The 15358-nt window shown below is 39.0% G+C and overlaps 2 protein-coding genes across 2 annotated transcripts in view; one reads left to right on the top strand and one right to left on the bottom strand.

Moving 5' to 3' along the window:
- cstf2 (cleavage stimulation factor, 3' pre-RNA, subunit 2) overlaps window positions 1-5351 on the top strand; it is a 14434-nt gene extending 9083 nt beyond the window's left edge. The window contains exons 8-13 of the mRNA XM_046029954.1: window positions 1799-1898; window positions 3153-3352; window positions 3669-3793; window positions 4182-4265; window positions 4751-4912; window positions 5062-5351. Of these exons, the coding sequence (XP_045885910.1) occupies window positions 1799-1898; window positions 3153-3352; window positions 3669-3793; window positions 4182-4265; window positions 4751-4876 (635 nt within the window). The 3' untranslated portion in view covers window positions 4877-4912; window positions 5062-5351. The remainder of the gene's footprint in view (window positions 1-1798; window positions 1899-3152; window positions 3353-3668; window positions 3794-4181; window positions 4266-4750; window positions 4913-5061) is intronic.
- Window positions 5352-14945, bottom strand: nox1 (NADPH oxidase 1). The gene is made up of 13 exons (XM_046029953.1): window positions 14838-14945; window positions 14499-14594; window positions 13781-13891; window positions 13305-13389; window positions 12444-12589; window positions 11272-11465; window positions 11061-11187; window positions 10822-10914; window positions 10489-10730; window positions 8290-8452; window positions 7897-8043; window positions 7682-7806; window positions 5352-6394 (listed from the first exon to the last, which is right to left on the bottom strand). Exons 1-13 carry the CDS (start codon window positions 14880-14882, stop codon window positions 6268-6270), a joined length of 1701 nt encoding a protein of 566 aa, XP_045885909.1. The 5' UTR covers window positions 14883-14945; the 3' UTR covers window positions 5352-6267.
- Between the last annotated feature and the right edge of the window lie 413 nt (window positions 14946-15358).

Below are 15358 nucleotides of genomic sequence, written 5' to 3'. Positions count from 1 at the left end.
CAACAGTGCCGTTGTCAGAACATGTAGTATACATACACTAGTTGCTTGTGTTTAAGTAAGTTTGTCAACACGAGATGATGGCTTTCTGCCATCTGCACTCTTTTAGTTTTTAGTAGACTTCATTGCGCAGCTTGGTGGCTGTCAATACAGAGGAGGACTTAAGATACTCTGTGAAGGAGGTTGAAAATGCTTGACAGGCCTCATCACCTCGTCTAGTTGACTCATTGTCAACCTGCTCAGTGTGACCTGCAATACATGTGCAGGTGTGACTCTGAGCTCGAGGCAAGTCTGAGCCAGTCATTGGAAATGGGACAACTCTGACAGTTGACCTGCATCCGACAGGTTAAGAGCTTGGTGAACCAGTCCTGGTGCCGTAGTAAACCACAAACACTGATTCTCTGTGTAGCTGAATTGTGTGCAAGAACAAACATTGTCCATGCTGAAAGGTGTGCTTGTTTGTGGTGGGGCTGTGTTGTTATCACCTTTGTGAATGTTTTGTCTTGGTGCTTTTTTTCTTCTGATGCTCTGCACGAGCTAATCTCATTTGACAGAAGACAAATTGCATTTAAACCTCCCCGGGCATTATTAAATTGCTTTGACTCTGGGGGTTACTTTGCAGAGTCTGCTATTTGTAGTTTGTGAAAGTTTGGAAGAGACTGTCATCAATCCAGACTGATGGACGTGGACCACAGGAGATCTCCTGTTGTTCAAGACATGATGTAAAATAGATGTTGAGGCCACATGTTGGGGTGGAGGCATGTTTTTTTTGTTTGTTTTTTGTTGTTGCCTTTTTTTATTCTCATTTTCTCTGTTTACGTTCTGTTTTTAGGCTTTTTGTTTACCAACTGATTTAAAATGAGACATACTATTTAGAGTTCTGAAAATGTAATTTATTGATATTCACACCTGGCAGATTTTCACAAAACTCCTACTCCTTTTCTGAATCAGTAGAAATTCACATGAAGGCATTCGGTTCAGACTTGTGATGTTTTTTATTAGAGATTATTTAAAACGTATGAATGTAGTGTCTGAAAAAAGAAGAATATAGTGACATTTGGCACCTAATGAGAGGTCTGTCCTTGAGTCTTGGTTTTGTCAATTTTGAAGTCATTAGTTGCAGCAATTCAACCAAACCACATGTGAGATGACAGCAGATAAAAGGAAATGAATGTGTTCACTGGCATGAACGGATCTAAACCTGCCTTACTGCAATTTATTCAAAAATTGTGTGCTGTTGTTTCCTTTGGGTAGTAACACTGTAGATAGTCATGCAGTTAAAACAATTTAACACTGACACACCGATTTTACTTCTATCTTTCTGCATGCTTCCCATCATGATGTTTTCATGGCCAAATAACACCAGAGTTACAGGACACAAGTAGGAAAATATTCAGACCTTCTTTATCTGTGTGGGAATTTGTTTTTGTTTTTTTTTACAGATGGCATTTCATGTGTTTTGAACCTATAACCTCCCTCTTAATGTTGATTCACTTTTTCCTGAATTTTTGTGTTCCTGATCCCTCTCTTGATATTTCCCCATGTGTGTTGACATCAGGCTGTGGCAGTTTGATGTGGCTTTGGTTGTTTCCTGAGATATCTATCCTGAGCACTCATCCTTTCGTAGTTGTAGCTGTGTGTGTGTGTGTGTGTGTGTGTGTGTGTCCTTTACCTGGAGTTGCAGCCTGTTTACAGTTAAAGCCTATTATTAATGGTTTAGTCATGAAACATTTCCTGCTCAACGAATAGAAAAAACTTCCTAGTGTTTTTATGTGGTTGAATGTGTGACTTTCTCTCCCAGGACCAGGTGGTATCCCTCCCAGGGGCCTGCTGGGAGATGGTCCTAATGATCCCAGAGGAGGAACTCTGCTGTCAGTGACTGGAGAGGTCATCGAACCCGCGTAAGATGTTTACTCATATCACATAAACTTAATAATAAAACTGGTTATATGGATTTAAAGTCCATTAAGACTGAAATATCCAAAATACATTTAAGTTATAATCATTGAAATCTCATGCCTTTAATACAACAGATCTAGGAAATGTGGAGGCGGTAAACACTTGATGAGCAGCTAGTTTATTAGTTTGCAGTGTAGCCAAACAAACTTGTGTTTTTAATAAAGATGTCAATCAGTAATGTCACAGGCAAACTAGTTTTCCACACAACAGCAGGGCACAGTAAAGGAGTGCTGAGGAGTTGGAGGTGCGCAGTCTGTCGCCTGAAACTCCTCATCAGCTCACTGTGGCTGCTCCATCTTGTGCCATCAGTCAGTTGCAAAAAAAAAAAATTGTCTGCTGATGAAAAAAATGCAGAAAATTACAGTTTTGTTGATTTGTGTTTCCTTTAAGTGCTTCCCAATAAAAGCTACCCCATGCAGCAGTTGTAAATAAACCATTGACATCGAGCAAAACAGTGGTTTAATATAAATCCACTGTTTCCTTTTAGGATTTTTTTTATCAGCAGCCAGGGCAGGCCCCCCCCCCCATTTCCAATTTTTTTTTTTTTTTTTTTTTTTTTTTTTTTTTCAGTTAATTCGAGCTTTTGTAAAACATAGATGACGTTTTCTATATGTTCATGCAAATGGATTTTCACTCGGAAAGGTTTTATTGCATGAGTATAGCTGTTGTCAATTTGGGGTTACCGTCACTTCACTGTCTCCACCATGACTGGCTGCTGTGTGTGTGCGTGGTTGGGGTGTGTGTGAGTGCCGAAAGTGAGCAGACAGAGGCTGCAGCCTGATAATAAACGCTATCCCCAGGCCTGTTTAACACCTTGTTTCGGTGCCCGTCCCTAAACAACGTTAGTTTTCTTATTCGTTGTGTCTACACTGTCGTGTCAAACTAAAAGCCTTCGCAGAGTCCCTTAATTGTGACTTCATGACATTTCATAAAATTCTGAAGAATTGTTTGTGCATGTAAAGGAAATTTTACTCTAGCTGTGGTGGACTCATCTACTAACATTGAAAAGTACCATACTGAGAGGTAATGACTTGATGTAAATACATCAAATGGCTATTGCTGAAACATTGCAGATCATAAATAGTATAAAATTATTTGATTTCAAACGCAACATTTTTAAATGCCAAAAAACTGTAATAAACTTAATAACTGGAAAACTTGCAATATAAATTTATTTTGTGTCTGTGTGTATTTAGCCGCAGCTACATGGGCGCTCCACCACCGCACCAAGCCCCACCTGTACATATGACCCAAATGGCAAGTGGACCCCCTCCCGATATGAGAGGACCTCCAATGGACATGAGAGGCCCACCCATGGGCGAACCACGAAACATGATGGGTGACCCCAGAGGGCCCCCAATGATGGAACCACGGGGACCCCCGATGGAAACCAGAGGTAGCTGCTCTAATAATGCCTCATAGTTTGAGAACCTGAACTTAATCTAGTTTAAATTCATGTGCGATTGTGTGCATGTAGTTAACATTTAGTTTTTGTAACAGATCTCAGTTTAGTTTCAGTTCCAGCTGGCAGACAGACCAAAAGCCATGGAACCAAACAAAAGTCTTTTGTCCTAGCAACACGTTGTTATGTAACTTTAGACAGACAAAGTCCTATTTAACCAGAGTTGTTGTGTATGTAATGGACACTTGAATGATTCACTCGGTATTCAGTGAGGTGTGATTGGCAAGTGTGGTTTTGTTTCCTTCTGCAGGTCGCGACCCGAGAGGGATGGACGCTCGTGGTCCAGTGACAGGACAGAGGGTTCCCATGGCGGCAGGGATGCAAGGCCCTGTTCCGCATAGCATGGGTCCCAACGCTCCTCCTCCTGCAAGACCGGTAACAGTTGCATCTAATGCCTTTGTCTAGTTTTTTTATGTTGGCTGCCCAAAGTTATTTTTTTCTATCTTATGAAACTGGCTATGTGCAATTTAAAAAAAAAAAAAAAAAAAAAAAAAAAAACTTTCAAGACTTCTCTTTTTCTTGTTTTTGTAGAATACAAAGTATCTAAATTTGATATATCACAAGGATTTTAACCTCTTTTCCTTTTTTTTTTTTTTTAGCCTATAAATACTGATCAAATGTACATAAACTTGTCCTTAAACATTATAAAAGCTATGTGATAGGAGGGAAGAAAGATGCAAAAGAAATGGTCCTTTCTGCTCAAATTGGACAGTCATTACCCCTCTGATAAATAGTGTAAACTAGCAGTATGTTTGACCTGCAGGGTCCTGGTATTTCTGGTGTTCCTCCATCGGGAGGAGGCTTCAGTCCGGGGCAGAGCCAGGTCTCCACACAGGACCAGGAGAAGGTGGGTGTCACTTTATCTGTCAGCCCTGTATTATAACAAACTGGACAAATAGTCGCTTTGAATTGCCTTCATAACAATCTCTAAATATTTAATGTCTGCTGCCAGGGAAGAGACCTGCACATGACGACACACATCAAAGAGACTTTGATCTGTAACCAGAAGTTCTCTGGGTCATCAGCAGCTTGTTGAAGTGCCTCTGAGCAAAATGCTAATCCTTTATTTTGCTTGTTCATTCACTGAAGTGACACCTTAGGGGAGGAGGAGAGCAGGGCGTATGGAAATGCTGCATCAATTGTTTGACTTCAACAATAGCTGTTGATGTTTCAACACAATAAAGGCTTCTCATGTTTCTGTGTTACCCAAGAACACCAGTGAAGACACGCAAGAAACGTTCCTCATTCCATCATTTCGATGGCAGAAAAGCATGTTTTACCTACAATATGACAATTAAATGTAATACATGCCTTTTGATTGTCCCTGTCTAGGCCGCCCTGATTATGCAGGTCCTGCAGCTGACCCCAGAACAAATCGCTATGTTGCCGCCGGAGCAGCGGCAGAGCATCCTCATCCTCAAAGAGCAGATTCAGAAGACGGCAGGTGGGGCACCTTGATGGTCTGACGGAGGGAAAAGCCTCAAAAGGTTTCAGGTAGGCCAAGATGGAAGTTTCTTTATTTCCTTCACTTCACTGCAGTTTCCATCCCTCCAGGAAATTCACAGATTCTTAAGCATTCTTGTGTCGTCATGAAGCAACTCTGTCATTTCTTAAACACGATTCTGTTTTCTTTCCTTCTTCAGGACATGCAAACTGCTCCACCCATGTCACCTTCAGCTTGAACAAGTCTGAAGACCTGTCATTAGTTTGGAATATTGTAGGTTTTTTTAATCATACTGTCTTGTTTTCTGTGTGAAAGAGTAAGGTTTGTGCTTTTAAGGCAACAATGTAGGTGAATGCTGGACAGATAAAAAAGGCCGGAGCTGGAACGTCACCGGGTTTCATCCTTTTCCTCCAAAGCTGACTGTTTTCATGTTATTGACTCTGGTTTGTCTTGATATTGTTTTGTCAATAAAACAGGGGGAAAAAGACATTGATTGCCTTTATTTCTTTATTCAAAAGCAGTTTGGAAATATAATAAAGGTGAATAATTGTGAAATAATACAAATCCCTTCAATAACTATAAATCCTTCCACGTCTGTAGAGGAATCACGGGCTACGTGATTCACGGGCTACGTGACTGCAAGTCTCCCTCCTAGTTAACCATCATCTTATTCTGATAAGGAAATGCCAGTGAATTTGATTGGTTATAATACAGATCCACTGATTCTGAGGAATTTGTTTCCTTAATCAGTAAAACCTAGGAAAATATATGACAAATTTTTGTTTACCACACATTTATCACATCAATCACATGTATTAAATAATGCAACATTTATTATTATTATTTACAGTGTATTTGATCATGAGCAAGTGGGGAAAAAAATATGCTAAAGAAAGATAAGAATATGCTGAACTGAAACAGCTAGTTGACTGGCAGAAAAAAACAATGTGTTACCTGATTTAATAGTAATTTTTCAAGAAAAATACCACAAATTTGCTGGCTCCAGCTTCTTAAATGTTACACTTGGCTGCTTTTCTTTGTCTTGCGTGAGGGTAAACGGAATCTTTTGGGGGTGTTGGACTGTTGGTTGTATCTAACAATCTAGTTCAGGAGCTACAAGAGCTTCACCAGAAATGCAGCTTAAAAGTTATGACGCATGGCTATATAAACATTGTGTTAAGAAAGTCAGTCCCTGAGGAGTGCTGATAAAATAACATGCCTCTTTATCAGTGTGCTGGTCTAGTGTACCAGAACTCACCTGTCTAGTGGGCCAGATTGTCAGACAGCTTTTTCATCACCAATTGTTTTACGAATATTCCTTCACAGTGAAAAAAAATCACCCCTCCCGCCTACCAACTGTTATCCTTCAAAAAGCCCAAATGCTGTTTTCCTGTTGAGTTTTCGCTCAGAAGTTCTCCTTGTTGAAGTAAAATCTGGTCTTCCGAGGATCCATGTCGGAGTATTTAGCACATTTCTTTTCCAAGACTTCTGCCAGAACTGCAGGACCACACAAGAAAGTTCCCACCACAGACCTGAAAACATTAGCAAAAACACGATGAAGACTTAAAGTCTCAGTGATGGAAAGTAACATTTACTCAACTTGTACTTGTACAATTCTGGGGCACTTTTCTTGAGTATTGCCATTTTAGCTGCTTTATACTTCTATTCCACAACATTTTGGAGAGAAATGTTTTACTTCATTAAATTTATGTTACAGCTGTAATTACTAGTTACATTTCAGGTTAATATTTTAGATAACAACATATAAGCTTGTAAAATACAATGTTTCAGATTTAACCAGTGGATCTCAAATTAAATTGTTGGCCAAAAAAAGCAATTGTATATCTTTATATAAATATGTTACAAGTTCCACATTCTAAATCTGACTTAAGTAAAAGTACAGAAGTTTTATCAACAACATGTACTTAAAGTATCAAAAGTAAAAGTACTCATTATGCCGAGAATTGCTTATTTGATGTTGTTTATATACAGTATATATTGTCTAATCAAGTCCTCAAAACCTTATTTTCAAGAGAAATAATTCTATCTTCAGTTAAGATGTCGTTTTCATTTAAGTATGCAATGTTCTATAAATATAATAAATACCAAATAAATGTAAAATAATGTACCGCTGTAGCTTCAAAAAAGAAAGAATGAACCAAATTGCTGTGTTAGAAGTATAAAAAAATGAAACTTGATTTTGTAAAACACGATGATTCTTAATATAAAGAAAAATGGAATATTCTACAGTTTCTACAAATGTAAAAAAGAAAGAAAAGAAAGAAATTAGATTTTGTGCACTGAACAATGCATCATATTTTGATGTGAAATCTTTATCTGTCCCCGTACGCAGGATAAGCGGTTGACGATGGATGAATCTTTATCTGTGAAATAACTAGTAACCGCATGTGTCTGATACATGTAGTGGAGTAAAAAGTACAATAATTAAATTTTTTTGCAGAAAATGGAAACACAGTAAAGTAAAGTCAATAGGCTACTTGAGTGAAAGTAATTTACACCACTGTATATACAGTAATTAAAACTAGCTCCATCTCAACCAACTATAACAGTCAAATGCTGCATTGATTCTCAGTATTAACGATCTATTCATATAAAACATATAATATGTCAGCTAAGGCCATTTTTTCTGCAGAACCAGTAGTTTTACTTCTGTTAAAGCATATTTTGCTGATGATACTTTTGTGGTCCTTAAGTAAAAGGATCTGAATACTTCTTCTGCCACTATTAAATTGATTAGTCTACCTCTTGTATTTTATTGGGAATTAAAGATATTTAAAAAATTTAATATTTTATCATACGTGGGGTTCTCTTTGCGGACTTGTTCGAACTCCTTGTCCCAGATGGGTCTGCCATAGTGAGTCTTCTGTTTGAGCCCAGTGACCACGTCGGTGTCCTCGTCAAAGTGAACCTTTGCATGAGTGGCCTGGGTGAAAAATGGACAGCACAGCTGAGTTTACCCTGAAACGACCTCATACTGTTCATCTGTACTTTGGTCTGTGATTCACACACATACATGGCTTTGATCCCATCCAGTCAGGTAGAGTTTGTAGGTGAGGAAATTCCCCATGCCTCTCTCCTCCATCTCATTCTCCAGCACCTGCAGAAGGTCAGCAAACCACTCAAAGGCGTGTGTTTCCCTGCAGAGCCAGTAGAAGTAAATCTGAAACCAGGAAGCAGATGCAAATATGTTTAACAATAAGCCTCTTACAAAAGAGCTTGCCAAACTGCTGATAACTTGCCCTCGAACATGGGTGTATTGTGAAAACACATGTTATGTATTTAAGAGACAACAGGTCCTGTCTCACATCAATCAAGTGCATCAGTGTGCCAGCGGAGCGGAAGGAATATACAGGTTTAAATGTCAAAAGCAGACTGGTTGGGTGCATAAGTAAATTTAAGTTGTTACCTTTCTGGTGCGCAGTTTAGGGTTGGAGACTTTGAACTTGTACCAGATGGACTTGAGGATAGAGGCAAAGGGAGTAACTCCAATGCCGGCACCGACCAACATGCTGACTTCATAGTCGAACACGTCCTCACTGGCTGTGCCAAAGGGTCCGTCCACGCCCAATCTGAGGGAAAAAAATAAATAAGCTGTGTTATGAGGGCACATAAACTGCAGTCGACAACCAAAACATGGAAAAAAGTATTTAAAGAAATACATATTTACATGACCTACACACTATATTGGCATCTGCACTCCGACCTGATGTCACAAAAGGGAGGGCAGCCAATTTAGGTCAAGTTTAACAGTAATTAATTAATAAATAAAATATGGACCCCAGTACTAGTTTTGACACTGATGTCTTCGATATGAAGAGAACTCTATTGAGAAGTTTGCATACAACACATCAGACAACGATGAGACTTCATATCAGCGTGAAATGCAGAGTGGTGCACAGAGAACAACCTACTGACTGACAAAACCAAGGAGCTGATTGCTGATTTCAGGAAAAAGGAGATAAAGACACACACACTGTCTACATGGTGGTGGAGCTGAGGTGGAGCAGGTGAACAGTTTTAGGTTCCTGGGAATCAGCATCACAGAGAACCTGACATGGTCATCTCTAATCTCCACGCTGGTGCAGAAAGCTCAGAAGCGGATGTATTTCTTAAGAAACTTAAAAAGGCAAAATTCCCCTGCCAAGTTCTTATTAACTTTTACAAAGCAGCAATAGAAAGCGTCCTGACTGGAAACATCACAAACTGGCATGGGAGGTGTATGACTCAGGACCGGAGGGCTCTGCAGCGGGTGATTAAAACTGTTCAGAAGATCATTGGTACCCATCTCCTGAGCATCAGTGATATCGGTGAGGCGCCTACGTAGAGCCCAAAGGATACTAAAGGACAGTACCCACCCAGCCACAGCCTGTTCACCCTGCTGCCTCCTGGGAAGTATCTGCTGTCACACACTTAGACTACAGAGCAGCTTTTCCCTAAGGCCGTCAGACTCCTTAATTCATCCTCAGCACTGCATCATGCAAAATTGTTTATTTCTGTATATAATTTTATAATTTTTGTTTATAACGTTTTGCTTTATGTGAGTAGCATTAAGGGAACTACAAACTTTATTTCATTATACAACCTTGTGTTGTAAAATAACAAAGAAGTCTACCTAGTTGTAACCTTGTCACCTTGTAGTATAGCTACACAAAATGTGGTGCTTTTATTTTCTCCTGCCATTTTTAAATGCAAAGCCTCTCTATGAGGCGAGCTGTAGGTGAAAATCACTCACAGGATCACAATTAGCTAGGCACGCTCCAATTAATTGTTACGTTGACGTTCGTCCTTGAGGGCAAGTGGACTTTTGTGCCAAATTTGAAGCCATTTACTCAAGCCATTCCTGAGATGTCTCCTTCACAGGAATGGGCTGGACAAGCTTTTAAGACAATATAGATGAGAAGACCTTAGAAACATGCTCAGAAAAAAATTTAACATCTACAATTGTTGTTACAGTTTGTAACACTGGTTTTAAATAGATTCACTGACATTTTGCAGGAGGTATTAACACTGTTTTTTATCTACCACTGTAGATCATTATACAGTATCTACTACTGATTCAAAGTGATTCAAACAAAATATATGCAGGGCTCTACAATCAATAGTTTAATTAATTATCAAACAGGGTTTGAGGCAAAAATCCCTTCAAAGTTCATGGAATTCCTGTGAAATTAAAAATGAAACAGGGCGATTTGATCCTTTCCCATAATAATAAGGCAGCTTAAATGTCTCTACTTTAAAATGTTTATTCATACTTTTCTGGTTTTATTTAATTTTAGTTTTAATTTAAATTTAAATTTAAATTTTCACAGTTTGAGATGAAACTGGTTCAGGTTTTCACCAGAAAAATTTCATGTATCCAGCAGCCCAATAGTAGATCAAAATCACACTACATAATAACAATGATTAACACAACATGTTCTATAAAAAAGACATCCTGTTGGTATATGATGATTTTAAATCAATTCTTTGTGAATATGCAAATTTTTTCTTTTATATATTCCACCCAACTGCCTTTTAAAATCAGATCAGTGGGTAAAAAATGTCGCCTGCTTGAATAATAAATCATAGCAATGTGGCCTGACAGCATGAAATCAGAAGTGCTCACTTGGGTCCCTGCGATCCCTCTGGTAGCTTCTGCACGATGCTGATGAGCTTGTCCGTCCAGTCCCCGGCCGAGCGGATGTGGACGCTGAAAAAGTCCTCCTCAGGGGCAGAGGTCATGGTGAACGGGTGCCACTCCAGCTGGGAGATGGCCGGGCAGTTGAGGAAGACGTACTGACCCACCTCCATTTTGAAGCCATTCTTCACCAGCTGCAGCTCCAGCACCTTGGACGGCCGCATCACAATCTGAGAGTGAAGCAAATGGATTAAAGTCGCTGTAACATAACCTGCAGAACAACCCAGAGGGCAAAGGTGAAGAATCACGAATCAAACGTACCTTCCTGTAATGGACTGTCTGCATGTAACGAACGAAACGTAGCAGACGTTCACAAATATACAGAACCATTGGAGCAATCACATACATCCAGGTCTAAAAGGGATGAGGAAAATACAGAGACTCAGTGACACTTTTATTTGTACTAGTAGTTGTAGTAATTCAGTAGATTTAGGATTAGTGGTAGTAATTAGTGGTAAAGGCTGAGGATGAACAGTGAAGAGTAAAGAAAAAAGACGAACCTGTGGGAACCCTCCTGCAAACTGAGGGATGGGACACTCAGGAATCAGTCCCCATTCATCGCTGTGGTCTTTGCAAAAAGCGGTGTTGTGTGCTGGATCTGTTGTCTGTTGACTCCTCACAATGCGCCTGAAGATGAGACAGACAAGTGAAACCTGTTAACAATAACAGCATTCCATTTTAAGAAAAAGCTAGCTGAAACCTTTCCCTTACCCAGCTCCGTGAAAGACAAGTCCGACAAAGAAGATGATGAAGAGATGGTGCGTGTACCAGAAGACTTCAAAGTAGCTGCGTCTGATAACCTCCATGGAGGAGGTGATCATGAGGATGAGGGCCAGCGTGATCACGACACCTGTGAGGCCAGCGATGGTGGTAAAGACAAAGTAGGTTGGAATCTGCTGCGGATTCTGAGACACCAAGAAGAAGAAGAGTGAGACAACATGGAAACATGAGCTTTTCTTTACAAGAACAAGAAGAGGAAGATGACGGAGAAGATGGAGGTGAGAATGTGGACTCTCAACTGTTATTACTGAAATTTTAAAGGTACATCCAGACAGCACAATTTTAGCCAAGCTAGTAGCGTGGCTCTAGGGGTGGCAATATCGGTTAGCCCGTCTACCATTTTAGTCCATATATCTCTAAAACATATTTGATGGATTGCCATAAAATGTTGTACAGACTTTCATTATCCCTAGAGGATGAATCCTACTGACTGGGTGATCCCAAATCCATCCAGTAGTGTTGAAATTTCTCAGCTATTATTGAATGTTTTTTTCATGAAATTTGGTACATACATTCACGTTCCCTTCAGGATGAATTGTATTAACTTTGGTGATCCTCTGACTTTTAATCCAGCGCCATCATCAGGTCAAAATTTCAGTATATCCAATATTTTAGTTTGTTACCAATTACTAACTAAACTAATGACACTCACTCATTAGCCTCAACTGTACTTTGTGTTTGGTGCTAATTAACACATATTAGCATGCTACATTTGTAGTAAGTAACTAGTACATTTATTAAAAACTTCTAATTCAATGCAATTTTGAGGTTCTAGTGACATTGTTTGGAGTGTTTCCACTATGAGAGACTTCCAACTTTAATTTCTTCATATTTTGTAGGAAAACATTTATCTGACGGCTAATTTGTGGTTACAGCTTCAAATTTAGATTTACCTTTCAATATGAATATTGGCATGTTAAAAATCCTTCTTCAAACAGGTACTGTGAAAAAAAAGCCTAGTTTCAGCCTAAAGACAGATGATAAACAAACAAAACCTCAAAAGCAAGAATTTCCTCAAAATTGTAGATATAAAGGGATTTTGTATCTCCACATTTCTCTTTCTTCATTATGGTAGTTTTATTATAATGAATTATGTAACTTACAAGGTCTGTTATGCGGACTGGGTTGAGGTAGGTGGTGTTGTGTGCGTCCGCCAGGTTGGACAGAGCAGTGCTGAGTTCATCATAAACTCCTTGTCTGCTGTTGTTGAGCCACTCCACATTCAACAGATGAGCGATCATATGAACAGCTATGAGGACACAAAGAGGCGACACATTTTTGTTTGATTTATGTTATATGTTTCTTGTATTTTCTTGTTTGTTGAAGTATTCATTAACACATCCACCCAAATCTACACCTATGGTACAGATAAAATAAGTTGCATTCAAACTAACTTGGGCTGGGCAATAAAACAATAATGATAATTATTACAATATAATTTTCCTCAATAAGAATATAACAAATCACAAACTAATTAGCACTTTTCTTCTATTAACATATTTATTTTGTTGAAGAAAAGGTACTGAAAAAATATTTACTAATCATATGTGTTGAAAGAATATTTTATCATAATTGTTTTGGATGTTGTACCTCAGATTTGTGAAGTGATCCACGGTTTGGCATCAAGTCTTGTCATTTTCAGACCATAAAGAATAGTTTAAAACCACAATTAAACATCTGGTTTCTTCAACTTTCACTCAGGAGCAAAAATCAGCCTTTAAACTTGAAAGAAATAATAGTTTGTCATTTATCGTGAAAATTATCGACATTGATTTTCTGGCCATATCACCCAGCCCTATTCCTAACTTAAATATTGATAAAAGAAGCCATTTCTATAGATATAACTTAACCAATTACTCATATTTATCTTTAAATGAAGTTATTTGCTAAGGTTTTTTAAAATGTCTGCAGGAGAGAGGCAAACCGTAACCATTTGGGAATATTTAAGCAAAACATAAGCTCACCTGTCATCAGAGCTATCATGTACGCCACCAGCTTGTGGAAAGTCAGATTTTTGTCTAGTTGTTTCCTCATTGTTCTGCCACAACACTAAAAAGACAAAGAAAACAAAAATAGCAAAGAACTTATTTCCAAAGCAAAGTCACTGAAACCTACCTGACCTGTCTGTTGAGAGAATTGAGGGCCTGGGTGATACTATGGAAAATGTATTTTTTTTTGATACAATTACTTTATTTGTCTAGCACCTTTCATGCAGTCATGTCAGAGAGTAAGTGCTTTGCAAAACTATTATCAGCTATTATTAGAAAGGAGGATCCTAAGTTAGCAGAAACATAGACAAAGATAACAAAACAACAACTTTAAAACGTGTTAATAAAGAACTTAGTTTGGTGGGAAAATATGGGGCATGTTTAGCCTGAAAACACTCCACCTTTAAAAGACAATGACTGTGTTCAGTGCGCCTCGCCCGCTATGATCTTACCACAAAGGAGCCCCGGAGCAGAGACAGCAGGTTCCTGCACACCGGTAGGAGGATCAGCATGCAGTTGAAGTTGAGCACAGCGGCAGGAGCTCTGGCCCAGGGTAAGGCATGCTGAAATAAATCAATAAAAATGTATGGATGTGTTCATACACTAATTAGGCTATAATGATTAACCAAACGTTGTCAGCTGATGTGTTTTCTATTTTTTAAGGCCAGGCATGGCTATGTCTCTGAGTTTTTATGCGCCAGAGCGCAGACTGAGATCCCTTGGTCCCTTAGCCGTTTCACGGTTTAGGCTGAAAACCAAAGAGGGTCTTTGCTGTCAAGGTTCCTGAAACAACCAGAGGAGATCAGGCTGGCAGTGTCTGTTACCGCGTTAATCTCACTTCTAAAGACACATTTTTACAAAAGCTTTTACTGTGATGCCTGCTTTTATTTTTTCCGTAGGCTAATTTGCATATTAACGTAGGCTATGACTTGTGTTATAACTTGATGTTTTATATTGATTGTTGTAAACAACTGTGTGATGCCAATTTATTAAAATTTTATTTTGACTTATGTATGTGTTTTGTATATAGGCCTAGATTGTAGTGGGCCTACTCTTATTTTTGTATTTCTTATTTTATTCAAACTGATTGTTGTAAAGCAGTTTGTTGCCTGTATTGAAAAAGCATCCTATACAAATAAAGCGATTATTATTATTATTTTCGTCACTCACCCCCAAGAGATGGCGCGTGTAGAAAAAAGAATCCCCCCAGTAGTATCGGAGGTAAAAAAAGACGAAAAGGAAGATGTTGATGCCCATCCAGACCACCTGCAAACACAGCCAGCATTATATTTTCATCACAAAATTAGTCTTTCATTTAAAAATATGCATTAAAATCCTAGTCTATTTGCGTAGAAGGTGCAGGAGTTTAGATATTGACATTCATAGTTTTTGTTGGTCACTCGGTATTTGGCGCACAAAACATGTGCGCAAACTCTCACTCTTGTCACGTTTAGCCCTCTTTGCGATTTGAAAAATGAAATTCCCGAAGTGCGACTGTAAAGAACTCACCAGTATGAAGGATGAAAGTCCATTATTGATAATCCAGTTACCCATGTTGAGCACTTTATCTCGACTCGCAGCATCTCCAACCTGCCTGCACTTCTTATCTTATAGCCGTGCTGTCTGGACCCCTCCCTCCCTCCTCCTCAGGTGTACGTGATGAGACACAAGGATACAAAACGTGCAGCTAGCGAAATTGTGTGGTGGGGGAACTTTAGAGATGTCTCACGCCTGAGAGCTGAATGACCACATTCCAGTTTGCTGGAAAAACAAGTAACCTAGTGAGAATGAGGAAGTGATGGCGCTTAAGCACGAACCAGTATTTGGAGGTATTTCCTTCTATTCAAAGCCAGAAGCATAAAACGTTTGGGAAACGCTGCGGACGTTTATAAATGACAATGTTGCTTTGTGGTGGCCATTCCTAATATCTGCCTAGCTGTCTGAAAGTTCCACCTCTTATGTCTGCATTGAATTTTGTCCTGCATCATTAATGACTGAAAATATTTTGGAAAACAGGATTGTTCAGAGTC

This window comes from Micropterus dolomieu, linkage group LG19, assembly GCF_021292245.1.
Source record: "Micropterus dolomieu isolate WLL.071019.BEF.003 ecotype Adirondacks linkage group LG19, ASM2129224v1, whole genome shotgun sequence".
Classification (NCBI taxonomy): domain Eukaryota; kingdom Metazoa; phylum Chordata; class Actinopteri; order Centrarchiformes; family Centrarchidae; genus Micropterus; species Micropterus dolomieu.
This window is presented reverse-complemented; position numbering and strand designations above follow the sequence as displayed.

Coding starts and splice junctions, on each gene's coding strand:
- nox1 (XM_046029953.1), bottom strand. CDS start 14,882: ATGGGTAACTGGATTATCAATAATGGACTTTCATCCTTCATACTG. Junction 11,466..12,443: donor CAGTCCGCATAACAGACCTT/GTAAGTTACATA, acceptor TTGGTGTCTCAG/AATCCGCAGCAGATTCCAAC. Junction 6,395..7,681: donor GTCCGCAAAGAGAACCCCAC/GTATGATAAAAT, acceptor TAATGTTTTCAG/GTCTGTGGTGGGAACTTTCT.